The 15,158-nt window shown below is 39.2% G+C and overlaps 2 protein-coding genes across 9 annotated transcripts in view; one reads left to right on the forward strand and one right to left on the reverse strand.

Annotated features, from left to right (window-relative positions):
* Window positions 1-6,246, forward strand: part of LOC126416751 (mitochondrial ribonuclease P catalytic subunit) — a 136,148-nt gene extending 129,902 nt beyond the window's left edge. For 5 of the 6 annotated variants that reach the window (XR_007575512.1, XR_007575514.1, XR_007575513.1 and 2 more), the window contains one exon: window positions 5,984-6,246. The gene's annotated coding sequence lies outside the window, so the exon portion shown is untranslated. Of the gene's footprint in view, window positions 1-2,673 lie in introns of all 6 variants that reach the window. The other variant, XM_050084593.1, reaches the window with a different exon arrangement.
* LOC126416753 (EARP-interacting protein homolog) overlaps window positions 1-15,158 on the reverse strand; it is a 50,176-nt gene that overhangs the window by 16,009 nt on the left and 19,009 nt on the right. For 2 of the 3 annotated variants that reach the window (XM_050084594.1, XM_050084595.1), the window contains exons 3-7: window positions 11,440-11,665; window positions 11,123-11,355; window positions 6,911-7,092; window positions 6,418-6,543; window positions 5,962-6,117 (exon numbers count right to left, since the gene is read on the reverse strand). In XM_050084594.1, the coding sequence (XP_049940551.1) occupies window positions 5,962-6,117; window positions 6,418-6,543; window positions 6,911-7,092; window positions 11,123-11,355; window positions 11,440-11,665 (923 nt within the window). The remainder of the gene's footprint in view (window positions 1-5,961; window positions 6,118-6,417; window positions 6,544-6,910; window positions 7,093-11,122; window positions 11,356-11,439; window positions 11,666-15,158) is intronic. The other variant, XM_050084596.1, reaches the window with a different exon arrangement.

Raw genomic sequence — 15,158 nt, forward strand, 5'->3', positions numbered from 1 at the left:
TATCTGTTTGCAACTGGACAGCTGTAGCCCCTTGCTATTATTTGAGATGCAAAGGCATCATGTTGCTTAGAAAGTACATCCAGAGATCCAAGAAACAAAAATGAGACCCTGTAGGGACAGAAAATGTGATAGAGGTGATAAAAAATGATAAGATGCCCTTTTCTAGTGCAGCAAAGCAGTGTAATGTTCCACATTATATGCTGAAAAAGAGGAGTTATAGGAAAAAAATGGAGATGCAGTAGGTGGTAAAAATATTAAGGAACATTAAAGGAGTGTGTTCAATGAAGGATGAGAAATCCTTAATTATAATGAATAATTAAAAGCAACCGGCAAAGATTAGCATTCTAGTTGGCAGAATGGAGTAAAACACTGCATCATCTTAACTACGAGTCTGAGGTGGCAGGCAAAAGACTGTGTTGCATACTTTAGAGAACAGCATCATAATATTAGATTAGCAACCCGAATCTAATTCAAAGGCTGCAGCACATGTCACTAACTAGGTCAATGTATACAAACTTTCCTATACTCTGAAAACAGTGCAATAAGAACAATTTCAACTTGCTCATTGCATTTATGATGTGGATGAAACTGGTCTTTTGACAGTTAAGTCCAAGAACAGCAATGTACACTCCTGGAAATTGAAATAAGAACACCATGAATTCATTGTCCCAGGAAGGGGAAACTTTATTGACACATTCCTGGGGTCAGATACATCACATGATCACACTGACAGAACCACAGGCACATAGACACAGGCAACAGAGCATGCACAATGTCGGCACTAGTACAGTGTATATCCACCTTTCGCAGCAATGCAGGCTGCTATTCTCCCATGGAGACGATCGTAGAGATGCTGGATGTAGTCCTGTGGAACGGCTTGCCATGCCATTTCCACCTGGCGCCTCAGTTGGACCAGCGTTCGTGCTGGACGTGCAGACCGCGTGAGACGACGCTTCATCCAGTCCCAAACATGCTCAATGGGGGACAGATCCGGAGATCTTGCTGGCCAGGGTAGTTGACTTACACCTTCTAGAGCACGTTGGGCGGCACGGGATACATGCGGACGTGCATTGTCCTGTTGGAACAGCAAGTTCCCTTGCCGGTCTAGGAATGGTAGAACGATGGGTTCGATGACGGTTTGGATGTACCGTGCACTATTCAGTGTCCCCTCGACGATCACCAGTGATGTACGGCCAGTGTAGGAGATCGCTCCCCACACCATGATGCCGGGTGTTGGCCCTGTGTGCCTCGGTCGTATGCAGTCCTGATTGTGGCGCTCACCTGCACGGCGCCAAACACGCATACGACCATCATTGGCACCAAGGCAGAAGCGACTCTCATCGCTGAAGACGACACGTCTCCATTCGTCCCTCCACTCACGCCTGTCGCGACACCACTGGAGGCGGGCTGCACGATGTTGGGGCGTGAGCGGAAGACGGCCTAACGGTGTGCGGGACCGTAGCCCAGCTTCATGGAGACGGTTGCGAATGGTCCTCGCCGATACCCCAGGAGCAACAGTGTCCCTAATTTGCTGGGAAGTGGCGGTGCGGTCCCCTACGGCACTGCGTAGGATCCTACGGTCTTGGCGTGCATCCGTGCGTCGCTGCGGTCTGGTCCCAGGTCGACGGGCACGTGCACCTTCCGCTGACCACTGGCGACAACATCGATGTACTGTGGAGACCTCACGCCCCACGTGTTGAGCAATTCGGCGGTACGTCCACCCGGCCTTCCGCATGCCCACTAAACGCCCTTGCTCAAAGTCCGTCAACTGCACATACGGTTCACGTCCACGCTGTCGCGGCATGCTACCAGTGTTAAAGACTGCGATGGAGCTCCGTATGCCACGGCAAACTGGCTGACACTAACGGCGGCGGTGCACAAATGCTGCGCAGCTAGCGCCATTCGACGGCCAACACCGCGGTTCCTGGTGTGTCCGCTGTGCCGTGCGTGTGATCATTGCTTGTACAGCCCTCTCGCAGTGTCCGGAGCAAGTATGGTGGGTCTGACACACCGGTGTCAATGTGTTCTTTTTTCCATTTCCAGGAGTGTATTTCCAGTCAGAGGAAGACACCAAGTCAGTGACATTAATTCAGTGGTAAAAGGATTGCTATCCACTTTCACAGTATATGGAGAGTGGTTATGTGTTGCTATGCTGGTGCCACATAACAACTACTTTTGCACTGAGTGTCTGGATACCAATGGTATCTTGTTTAGTGAGGCAACACACAGCTTCATATAAGACTCGAATTTACCTTTCGTAAGCACTGTCCATATCATGTAGAGAGCTGTATTTGCCATGACTCACTGATGGTATTATAAGGGTGCATATAGAGGGATTTTGTTTTATGATCTTATTTTTTGGTGAATGTTAACTTCAGTTCAGTGTTGGACAGAGACTGTGTGTGATTTGTTATCAACTAGAAGGCAGCCTTTAAGAGTTTCTTATACTGTGTTGCTGTTGTTGGGGTTACATGTTTAACCTTGCTGTTACTTAATACCACTTTCTTACATTTTACATGTATTAGACACAAATAGTGGAATATCACAGACAGTCAACACATTTTGGATTAACTTATGATTGCAAAGGTGCCATATATCAATGGTGACATACTTTTTTCATGTTCAGGTTGGTTGACTAATGTAATAAATACATGTGAGTTGCTACTCTCACAGGTTGATCTACTCACCACCCATGGCAGCTGAGTGGTCAGCGCGACACACTGTCAATCCTAAGGGCAAGGATTCGATTCCCGGCTAGGTTGGAGATTTTCTCCGCTCAGAGACTGGGTGTTGTGTTGTCCTAATCGTCATCATTTCATCCCCATCTACGTGCAAGTCGCCGAAGCTGGCTACTCTTATTAAGCAACAGAACTGTTTTGTAGTAATTTGAAATTTACAGTTAATTTTATTACTGGACAAAACAAATTTGGTTTATGTTCAATTTTTTGTGTCTAATTGATTATGAACTTTATGAATAAAATAGAAAGAAACATCCCACATGGGAAAAATATATGACACTCGAAGGAAGACTTGAACCAAGGACCTCACGTTCCGCAGCTGCTCACGCTAACCATGGGACCACGGCGCTCCCTAATTTTTTTTCCATCTTTCCCTCTCCTTCCCTCTTTCCTGACGAAGCAACTGTTGGTTGCGAAAGCTTGAAATTTTGTGTGTGCGTTTGTGTGTTTTTTTATGGTGTCTATGTACCAGCGCTTTCCCGTTTGGTAAGTCATGGAATCTTTGTTTTTGATTATGAACTTTAAGTGATTGGAGGTATCATTAAGGAAAGAGTAATTTGGTAGCATTTATTGTAACATTTGTGTTTTGTGTTTCTTGGATGATGAATGTTGTTATGACATTGATGTACGTAGGCCTGATGATGGTGCAATGTATCACCAAAGCCGATCACTTTTGAATATAGAAATTTAAGCACACAGCTGAAGGCAATACCATCAATCCTCCCATTATGGTATGTATATCCACAGGAGGAAATTTCATTGCCACTTTCCTAATATTCTCTAGGAAAAAAAAATTTAAAAAAAGAAAAGAAAAATGAGCTTAGAGATGGGGCTCCCACAGAACTGACTTTGCACGCCACCCTAGTGGCTGTTTTATGGAATGGTTTACATACTTTTTGAAACATGCAAAACCAACTGCTCAAGCTTCAGTTCTACATATGTTTGATGGCACACTCACCCATATTAAGAACATAAACTTCATTGATAAGGCCAGAGGAAATCATGCAAGTGTTATGTGCTGATCCCCATACTTTTAAGCTGCAAGCTACAATCTTCGGACATGGCACATTTTGAAGCTTTCTACACATGAGTGTGAAAAGTTTGTTCACAAAGATCTGGGAAGAATTGTTACAAAGTTTCAGTAAGTGCTCTCTTGGGGGACAATGACAGCAATGAATGGATTTCAAAAGTGTGGAATTTTTCCTCTAGAACCTAACATGTTTACTAGGGAAGACTTTGCTGCTTCTGAGATAAATGACATTATTTCTCCAATCAGTGGCTCCTCTCAGCACCCAAATGTTGTGCCTTCTTCAAATTACAGTCCCATTTAGCACCCAGCTGATGAACCCTTTTCAAACTTCAGGTTCAGAGATTTTAAGTGCTAAGTCTTCTTCACGGAAACGTTCCTCTCATCATCTGACCACTGAAGAAAGTCTCATCAATATTCAAATGATATGCAGTTTTCAAGTACATGTTCCCCTCAGTGTCCAAACACTGAAACATCCAACTGGAGAGTTCCACATATGCCCAAAGGATATAAAACCTTCGTCTGAGGCACAGAATTTGACACATAGCTAGACGTATCTACAAAAAGGAAGAACAACAATAATTAGTTAAGTCTATATAAAGCTGTGTTGCCCGAGAAAAAGTAAAGGAGGAGAATTTTTAATGAAAACCGAAATGGGAGCTTGAAGAAAACAGGCCATAATGCCGGTACTGAATTTAAGGCACCACAAAATAAAATTAAGAAGACAACATGGAGCCAAAAACTATTAAAATGAAATATTTTACAGAGAGGAAACAGAGAAGTAGCTACCAATGATGGATATAATGTCACAGAGTGTTTCTATTGCAATGAAGAATTTTTAAGATTTAAAGAAAATAATTTTTAAGATTTAAAGAAAATGAAAATTGGATCAGGCGTTGTAGCTGTAAACGCTGGGCTCACAAACAGTGTGCTGGGTTTGAAGACGATGATGATTTGAGTGTGAATTTATTGTCTCATTGAGAATAAACAACAATTTTCGCTGGTTGAGAATTTGTGACTAAAATGTATGGAAATTCAAATTTCAATTGACTTCTTAATCTTCATTATTATTCCATTAAAAGTAATCTGTTGTTAAATAAACATGGTAATTTCACATTTGTTTTATATCAGTAACTTATACAAAAAAAAGACCAGGCACTGCCCACTTTATCCTGTTGAATGAAATGTGCATACGGCATATATGGCCGGGAGTCCCCTTTTAGAGAGTTCTGCCACCTGCCCCTTTTTATTTGATGCCATTTCAGCATCTTGCATGTCAGTGATGATGAAATAATGTTGAGAACAACACAACATATAACCCCCGAGCAGGGAAAACCTCCAAATAGGCAAGGCACTGAAGTTGGACCACTCACATGTCATTCAGCCATGCTGATCACTCAGCTGTGGAGGCAGATAAGGGGAGCTGGCACTACATAAACCTTGAGAAAAATGCATACAAGTCGTGTAAATTTCTGTTTGTATACTTACAAATATTTGGTGTGATGTCTTATAATATGTAGATTCAAAATGTGTAAAAAGCAAGTTTCTATCAATAATAAAGGATTGGTGAAAATTCATTTTCCCTTAGACTTGCCACTTTACCCTAACTTCTCCTATTTTGTTCTTCTGTCCCCTTGTGTTTTAATGCACAAACTAGTTTTAGTTTCCTGAGAACTGTTAGGTATTTTGTGAGCCTAATGTGCTAATTTCTTTCTAGACTGACTGTAACATGTCTAGCTTAAAAATATGCCTCTTTCTCGTAAAAACAATTCAATTTGCCTTCCACTCCCAGCTATTCTGTTCTTCCTGCTCCTATTCATGTGCAGGCCTTGATCACTATTCCCCGTCTCACAGTTGCAGCAGTAAATAAAGCAATGATACAAGACTCCATAGTAGACAAAAGCAAACCTCTCAATACTTTGTTTACATGACTGGCAGTTGATTTAACACAAGAAAAATACTATTGTTTTGCTGTTTCCATTCTCATTCCCTATAGGTAACCTTTAGTGCTGTAAGCTAAATCATACAAGTTATTATAAACTCAACATATTGTCATCTCCTTTTTGCACTGATAACTTGAATTAAGCTATATGTGTAGTATCACATGTTTTGGAACTGGCAGTATAATTTCAAACTATCCAAAAGGCAAGAATTATGGTGATAAATGAAAATCACTCTACAGAGACAAGCACTTACTTTTCACGGTGTGCATTTTCAGCTTCTTCCTCATCTGGCAAGTGACCAAAAGGTTCAGAAGAGATTGATGCAACACTTGTCAAAATGACACGAGAATCACTGCTTGATGTCAGCACAAGCTGATCGTGGAAATGATTGTATCTTATACTCCACACCCTGAAGAAATAAGTTGTATCTGTCACTAACTATTAAAACATATGAAATCATTTGCTGCAAATTTCTTTTATGGGTTGCTGTTACACTTGAATTGGAATGTACAAGTAAATAAAATTTGTTTCCTGCATACATGATGCTATTTTATTATTATACTAGAGAGGGCACACAAAAGTAATATCCACATCCACTTTTGTCATTTTATCTGCCTATTAGATAAAATAATTGCAACTGTGACAGTCATACCTTGATATTTATTATAATTATGAAATAAATGATCATGTACCTCAGATTAATGCTTACCAGTGCGAGTGATCTGAGCGAGAAATAACAGGTTCAGTTGTGTTTCGGACATCCCAAAATTTGCTGCACCCATCATCACCACACGTTGCCAGGTAATACTGCTTGTTTGGATTGAAGTCTAGGTCCCTAAGAAACATAGTTTTTTTTAATTACATTTATATTCTGACAGATGGCTGGTCTTTCTTTCTTTCTTTATTCTGCTACCATAAGAACATACTTATAGGCACACCTTACTCTCAGTCTCAACTGTATTTCTTAATCTACATTTTTCTCTCTATGTAGTATACACACAGTGATTATAATGATGATTAAGATTATATTTTGTAGGAATAAGGGATGGGAAGAGAACATTACATTTTCTAGTAACATGCCCCCCCCCCCCACCACACACACACACACACACACACACACACACACACACACACACACACACACACAGAGAGAGAGAGAGAGAGAGAGAGAGAGAGAGAGAGAGAGAGAGAGAGAGAGATACCTGATAAGTTGGCTATGAGCCCCCTCAATGGTCCAAACCTGCTGCAGACCTGCACGGAGATCCCAGCTACGAATGTGGCTGTCATTCGCTGTCACAAATTGTGTGCAGTTGTGATGAGGATTCCATTTACCAGTGGTGAAACGAGGCTGGCCCTTACCTTCCAGCATGCCGACTGACACCATCTGTATGCAAATAGGAAATTAAGATTTTAATCTCTCTGAGCAGAATGGAAAATCTCTCACACTCCTTAGTGCAAAAACCTACACTAACCTAATACATACAGGGAAGCGAACAAAATATTTTACTTCTTGAAGTTGGATTCCATTGGGAATCCTAGAGTTTAAGAAAAAATTATTGATTAGTTGCTATGTTCTTCTGTATTGATGCTATGTTGAAGTAGTTGTAATGTGTGTTTTTATTACGTGAGTCTTCAAGACTTCAATATTTGCACTGAAGATGGTGACTGAAATCAATTTGCTGTATCAGATGATTTCAAACCTCTTATGACTGATGCTGCCATTTTTCTTGTTTACTATACATAATATTTTAATTTTCCAAAGTAGATTTGTTTCATGGAGAGGCTACAACAAGCTTGTTAACAAACTCAACTGAGAGGCTAGTTGTTATGGATTTTATAAAATCAGCACAAATATTTTGTACACACAGTATACAGGGTGTTCCAAAACTATTTGTTAAAATTAATACAAGAGGAAGAGAACATCAAAAGAAATATATTTAGTTATGCTAAACACAGTTCCTGACAGCAGTTTCTGTTGCTAGGGATGATTTACATAGAAGGTAGTTTAGCATGCTAATTAAGCAGTGGCATTCACAGAAACTACTCGACGATCAGCCTGTACGCACGCAGTACGTCATCGGATCATTGACAGTTGTGTCTGTTCAAAAATTCCTGGCATGTCCGCAATGGTACCAGCAGCGATGGCAGTTCTAGAAATGAGGTCTTCTTTTGTTTTCACACTGGTTTCATACAACAGCTGCTTCATATGCCCCCACTGGAAGTAATCCAGACATGTGAGGTTAGGTGACCTGCGTGGCCAGGCCAAAGAACCACCTCAACTGATCCATCAATTCCCAAAGGTGGCTCTCAAATGATCCCTCACTTCAATGCTGAAATAGGCTGGCACCTCACCTCATTGTGCTGGAAGTGGCAACACAACAACCACAAAGATGAAATACCTCCATCCAATGAGGCAGAATGGAAGAATGTAAGGTCCAATCAGTCTATCACTGAGAATTCCTTCTGACAGATTAACAATGACTCAACTACCTCATGTATTTACATGTGACAAAACATGTGAATTGTAATCGACACCAACATGATAGCTTACATCATCACCACTAACAAAATGTTCCCTAATATTACAAGTTGACTGCAGAGACTATATGTTCCTCATCAAAATACAGTGTTCATAAATCCCGATTACAAACTTCTAGGACTCGTAAGAGGGAGTGAGTAGACAATATTCTGAATTTGAACCCATGTCTGGAAAACATTTCAAAACATGTTGGTAATGCTACCACTTTTTCAAGTAATTGATTAAGTGTGACCCATTACATCACTTTCTTTACAGTTCCACTGATTAATAACCAAATAAATTGCTTGTGTACTCATTGATGGGTTCTCTTCAATGTGATGCAGTACGGCCTCTTCCAATTTGGGTGTGCGAGGTCTCCTTGGAGCACCGCAGTCGTGCATGCTGATGGTGAAAATACCCTTTCTTGAAGCAGTTGCAAAACTGTGGCAAAAAAGGTATGCAATAGAGGTGGGAGTTGTGAAGAACAATCTTGATAAAGGCAATGAGCAGCTATTCCATTACCATGAGCTTCACCATTCAAAAGGAACATATTGGTGTAGCCTGAATACATGTAGTCAGCATGTTGCTCTAACACTCACAGAAATATGAATGAGTCTTGAACCAGGTCAGAGAGGTAGGACAGATGTCAAATCACATCAGCCAATCTGATATAATCAGCCCTCCAGCGTAACTCCCTGTTGAATACCTACCTAGAAAACATGTTTCCAAATGGCTGTAGTGTGAAAACAGTATGCTTCCAGATACAGTTCCTACTCAGGATATTATGTGCGCACTTCCCTCTACAAATCCTAGAAGCTTCTAATGGGAATTTCCAAACACCCTGTACATTTAATTCGCTGTTCTCTACCCTGTATTCAGGTGATAGAGTTCCTTTGGAGTATAGTTTTAATCAGAGACCTCTGCGACTAAGGAAAAAGGGACTAATAACCTTGCTGTTTAGTCCCTTTAATCTACAAACCAACCAACCTACCTCCTGTATCAATTTGAATGAACAGTTTCTGAACACCCTGTACAGAATTCTTATGCATGTATGTTGCCTGTCTGTAATGATTTGAATTGCTTGACACTTTACATACATCATCACATTTATGTTGGTATAAATTTGTACAGAAACTCAGTTTTTCCAGAATTACTGAAGTTTCTGAAATAAGGTGTTCTGAACATGTGAAATTCTCTGGGATTTAATAGTTTTTGCTTTGTCATGTTATTATGGCTTGAGGTGCAGTTTTATATACAAGGTGTGATCAAAAAGTAACGGCAATTTCTTAATTTTGCATACATCCAATTTTCAATTTATTTATTTATTTTTTGGTACATCTGTTCTTAGTGTATGTCTGCATTTTCAGCTCTTTTGAATTAGTTTATTGTTGATAGTCTAAAAAGTTATAAGTGTTTTAGAATGCTCAGCAAATTTTTCCTTTCAGAAAAGATGGATCATAGAATTTGCATTGAATTTTGGTTAAAAAAGTGAGTAAAGTATAACACCACATTCAAAATGTTGATTGTGGCTTTTGGTGAATATACTGTGAGTAAGATAAGAGTTTACAAAAGGTATAAAAGTTTCAAAGTGGGTCGAGAAGATGTTAAAGACAGCTGCAGAAGGTGTCAAAGACAATGACTGCCCTAGATGCCCTAGCACATCAGTTACTGATGACAGTGTGGAAGTAGTAAAGGAAATGGTTCTAGAAAACTGCTGTGTCACCATCAGAGAGGTGGCTGATGATGTCAGAATATCCTTTGGCTCATTCCAAGTAATTTTTTTCAGATGTTTTGGACGCGAAATATGTAGCAGCAATGTTTTCAAAAATTTCAAATTTTTACCAGAAACAATATAATGTAAACATCACTCAGGAATTGCTAAATGAAGTTGACAATGACTCAGAACTTCTAAAGGAGGTTATAACAGGTGACAAAACATGGGTATAAAGGTATGATGCTGAAACAAAGGCCTAATCTTCCCAGTGGAAGCTGCCTGAAGAGACAAGATAAAAAAAAAATTCTAAAAGTTCCAATTGCATGTGAAAGTTCTTCACAGTGTTGTCTTCAATTACAATAGGATAGTGCATCGATTGCTGCCTTCTGGACATACAGTGAAATTATGCAGTTTCCATGATGCAATCAAAAGAAAACTACTGGAATTGTGGCAAAACCTCTCAAAGAAATTGTATCATTATAATGCTCCCCCTCACACCTCAATAACTGTTTGTGGTTTTTTGGCAAAAAACAAAACCATTACATTGCCTCAGCCACCGTATTCACCAGAAATGGCCCCTGCGACTTCTTTCGACTCCTGAGGCCGAAGAGAACCATAAAAGAACACTGTTTTGCCAAAGTGACGATTTAAAAACAGAATTGCTAAAGGAGCTGAACACCACAATGAAAAGTGAGTTTCAGAAGTGCTTCCAAGGTTGGAAAAAAAAGTGCTGGCACAAGAGTATTATATCTGAAGTGGATTACTTTGAAGGGAACAAAGCTGATATTGCCAAATGAATAAAGATTCTTTAAGAAATCAAAAATTTCTGCTACTTTTTGATTACATCTCATATCTTAAATGTAATATAAACACCAAATAATTATCTCTAGGCATCATTCTGAATACATTATTTGTAGAACAGAAATTAAGAATTCTGTACATTATTTTCTCAAGCAAACAATCATTGTAACTTCTTTGTCATTCAGTGAAGTCTTCCTGTGCTTGTACTGAAAGATGGGTAGTAAGTTTTAAACAAATTATAATCCGGCAGGGCCTATTTTAAAATACTGAACACTGTTTGCTCTGGTTGCAGTGTAGGTCAAAATTTTTAAATGTGAGCATCTGTCAAGAAAAAGTGAGCTCAAAGAATTGAAACTTAGAAGTGAAACACATCAGGAATACCTTACTTGAACTTTCTGCAATATCCCAAACAACAAACTGATTGTCCACAACTGTAACTGCTCTTTTGCCATCTGTTGGATGGAAGTCTGTCACTTTCACTTCTTTCCCATACTGTTCTGTATCAAAATTGCACAGAAGTTCGAGTGCTGGAGCAAGCTGGTCACCAGTACCTGTTGCTGATGTATTTTTAAAAGGAATTTTCCACAATGCAGTCCGCATGCAGCATGTGTCTTCTGAAAAATTTAAGGTAGTGCACTCAGTGAATAACTAAACATAAAATGGTGCATTCACAATGGGAAAAATATGAGTAGAATTACCATTAAGTGTGTTGTAGCATGTTGCAATTACATTTGCATCAGCTGGTGAAGCTGTTAGAGACCACACTTCACCCTCTGCGTGTTGATATACTTCTGTTGAAAGTGCACCATTTTCTTCATTAACTTCAATAATGTGAACTTGGTTGTGAGAAAACTTGATTGACTGAGTACCAACCATAAATCTAACATTATCTGATTCTGCAACTTGTGATGCCAGGGCTCTTGCCTACAATAGGTAATATATTTATTATTGACTAAATAAATACAAGCTACTTCTGCGAAATTTAAAAAACGGGAATGACAGGCAGTAACAACACAGATGCATTACTGTAGCAGTGCACTTACAATATACTGTGACTTCTCCATTGTGTGCTGCTGTTGGTAACTGTTGGTGCAATGAATAATGGAAAGTGAAGACAACGAATCATGAGTTGGCTGTCAGTTAGCCGTTCAGAATGCTTGTTCATAATTTTCTAAGGTATGTAAACAAAGTTGGCTGGTATTTTGTTCTATTAGATCAGAATTTAACTACGTCATTGGAATTTTCAGTGAAATCAGAAATAAGGGATACAAGTATGATATTGCCATGACAGACGGGTATCTTGGGCTATGCTGAACAGTAATCTACAACAGCAATCGTATTTTGGGGCTGAGATTCATTGGCTTCACCAACTCACAACTAAATTATCACTTGTTTCTATTGACCTCACTGTCGAGGGGACATTAAATCCTAATCTTACTTCCAACCTAACCTAGGCCTTGGGCTCTGCTACAGGTCGGTCTTTCTGTCAGCACATGTAGTTTTCTTTCCTACTCCCTTATTGAAAATGAAACAATTTGCATATTCCACTGAAAGAAATCACTAGATTCGATCATTCTCACCGGCTACTGTATACTATCATCCAATTGGTTATGACTGATGGAAACCAATTACCAATAACAACACATGGCAGAAGAGCCTGATACACCGTAAGTGCACTTTACCTGAAAGATTTCTTTTTTCAGTGTCAGAAAATGGGAAGAAATATGAAAAACACAAGGATGAAGATTTAAGAATATTAGTGTTTAGCAAGAAGTGGTGGTGCACATTGTCCAGTGAGTATCAACTCATATTTTTAAATATTAACCTTCACTGCTAAAACACTTAATGAAAACATATCTCAACTAACGTCACACTTGCAGCAATGGAAAACGGTGTATATATGCTTGTGTAGTATAATTTAATAGCAAAAACATGTCATATTATCAGCCTTGACAAAAGCATCCAGAAATACAATTTGATGTTTGTCATAATTGATATATTTTTCTAATCTGTATCATATTCCTGTGTCCAACATTTCACTGTAAGATACGCAGGTTCTGAAATGTTATGTTTGTACATTGTCTATTCTGTGGTTCCTCCAATAAGAAACTACAGGCTGAATGGCAAAGCATTGTAAATCATATGCATGGGAAGCTGAAGTCAAAATACAATGGTGATTATACATATTTGATTAATTACAATGTGAAATGAATGTAATTATGTATGTTATTGAGGTACAATAAAATAAGTAAAAAAAAACACACCAAATTGTGTATTAGATTTCCAGAATAATCAGTATGCTCCAAAATCTGGTTGAGTGGCAAAAACTAAGAAAATAAAAATTAGTACAAAATTAATGAGAGACGTATATGCTGTGAACACCTCAGTGATGTACTAAGAATGGTCCATGGTATGCTCATAATTTCTTCAGATCTTTGAACTGACTTCCTCTGCCAGTTACATGGGACCTATAGTTCTTATTGGACTGTGGACCACAGTGAAACTTGCAAATTTTCACTTAAACAAATTATTGGCAAAGATTAAATAAGTGACAGACAAAAGCTTAGGACTAACTAGGAATTGAATCCCAGATCATTGAGTTTATAATATGACACTTACCTAATTACCCTACCCATATTCACTAAAGTTACTTATGTAAAACCAAACTTTACAATATCTACCACATCTTAGTTGTACCATCAAGTAGCATAGCAGTTACAGTCTCTCATGAATATGCAAGTAGAACATAAATATGCACAGAATTTAATTGTCACTCATTTACCCTTTTCCTCCTGTTGCTTTGCCAATATACAATATTCCATTTTTAATTTTCTAGGTGTTTTCAAAAGTATCTCTCATATATTCCCCCTTTCTTTATCCAAAAAAATGAGGAAAAATACATTGCTTTTACTAGGTCAAATTAATTTTCTTTATTTTGCACATGTGATATTAGTGACTGGTCAGCTAACCAGCAGGGGTGGCAAGATAGGGCGAGTGAAGTCTTTCGACAGATGACTCAGTGACTGTACTCCTTTGTCTTGTGCAACTGCCGAGTCACCCGTCAAAGACCTGTCCCACACTATCCCTTCTTGCTGCTTGCTTACAACTCTTCTCCTTCCCCATCTCTATCAGCACGAGCAACTACTCTCAGTAATCGATAATCAGTACTGCTGTAGCCATGGGAATGTGTGTTTTGGTGTCTACATGGTTGTGTGTGTGAGATTGTGTGTACCTTTGCTAGAAAAAGAGCAAGAGCTCAAAAGATAGTGGTAATACCATTTTCTGTTAACATGCACTATGTTTAGGATATGTTGACTGTTTACTTATATATGGATTCAGAATCTTATTTCATTTTCGACAATAGCTATTACAACATGACTTAAATTTATGTTTAACTTTGGTGTATCTATCTTGAGGATGGTCTCTGCTTTCCTCTGTCCTGTGGCTCTTCCTTAATCTTCAGGTAACTACATCTGTTGTAATCTCCCCCCCTCCCTCTCTCCCCCTCCGAAGTCTTTCCATCAATGATTCTTCACTGCATACAAATCTTTACATTTGTGTCCCAGCCAAGATGTTTCCTCATTCTTATAACTACCAACAGTTTTCTTTGCTCTCCCATTCTTATAAGTACTTCTTCATTCACCATTCAAACTGCCCTTTTCAATTTAGCATCTTCTCTATAGGCACATGTTGAAACTACCCGAGTATTTTTCGTCTTTCTTTTTGACTCTTCATTAGTCGCATATAATCTACACTCACAGCAAAACACTTGATGAAACTCTTTCTTAATTTCATCAAAGTTTTTTGCTGTCAACAAGCATTACATCTTTTTGTCATATTGAACACTGATATTTATTCATACTTTTGACCTTGATATCAGCAAAGTATGAGGGTTGCCCAGAAATTTTTTTTCTCAGCTGAAAACGATGGTACGAATGCGAAATGTTACGTATGTATTATATGAAGTCTCCTGAGTGAGCATGCCACATTTTTGGCACTTCCGACAAGTAGTGTAGCTGCAGGACTGTTTCAAAATTGTGTCTGTAGGTGATGTATGTTACAAGCAACGTGTTGGCATTGAATTTCTCACTGCAGAAAGGAATATTAACAAAGGCTTGTGCACAGTCTGTGGAGCATCTGCTGTCGACAGAAGTACAGTTAGTTGTTGGGCACGGAGGGTGAGGTCATCAGAAGGTGGTTCGGCGGAGCTCCACGATTTACAGTGGTCGGGAAGACCATTCATGGCTGTCACACCTGACCTAGCCCCCTCGGACTTCCACTTGTTTGGGCCATTAAAGCATGCCATTCGTGGAAGACAATTTGAAGATTATGAGGAGGAGATTCACAAAGTGAAGCACTGGCTCCGCCAGCAGGACAAGGATTGGTACCAACAGGGCATACACGCCCTTGTTTTGTG

Source organism: Schistocerca serialis, chromosome 8 (genome assembly GCF_023864345.2).
Source record: "Schistocerca serialis cubense isolate TAMUIC-IGC-003099 chromosome 8, iqSchSeri2.2, whole genome shotgun sequence".
In the NCBI taxonomy this organism is placed as follows: domain Eukaryota; kingdom Metazoa; phylum Arthropoda; class Insecta; order Orthoptera; family Acrididae; genus Schistocerca; species Schistocerca serialis.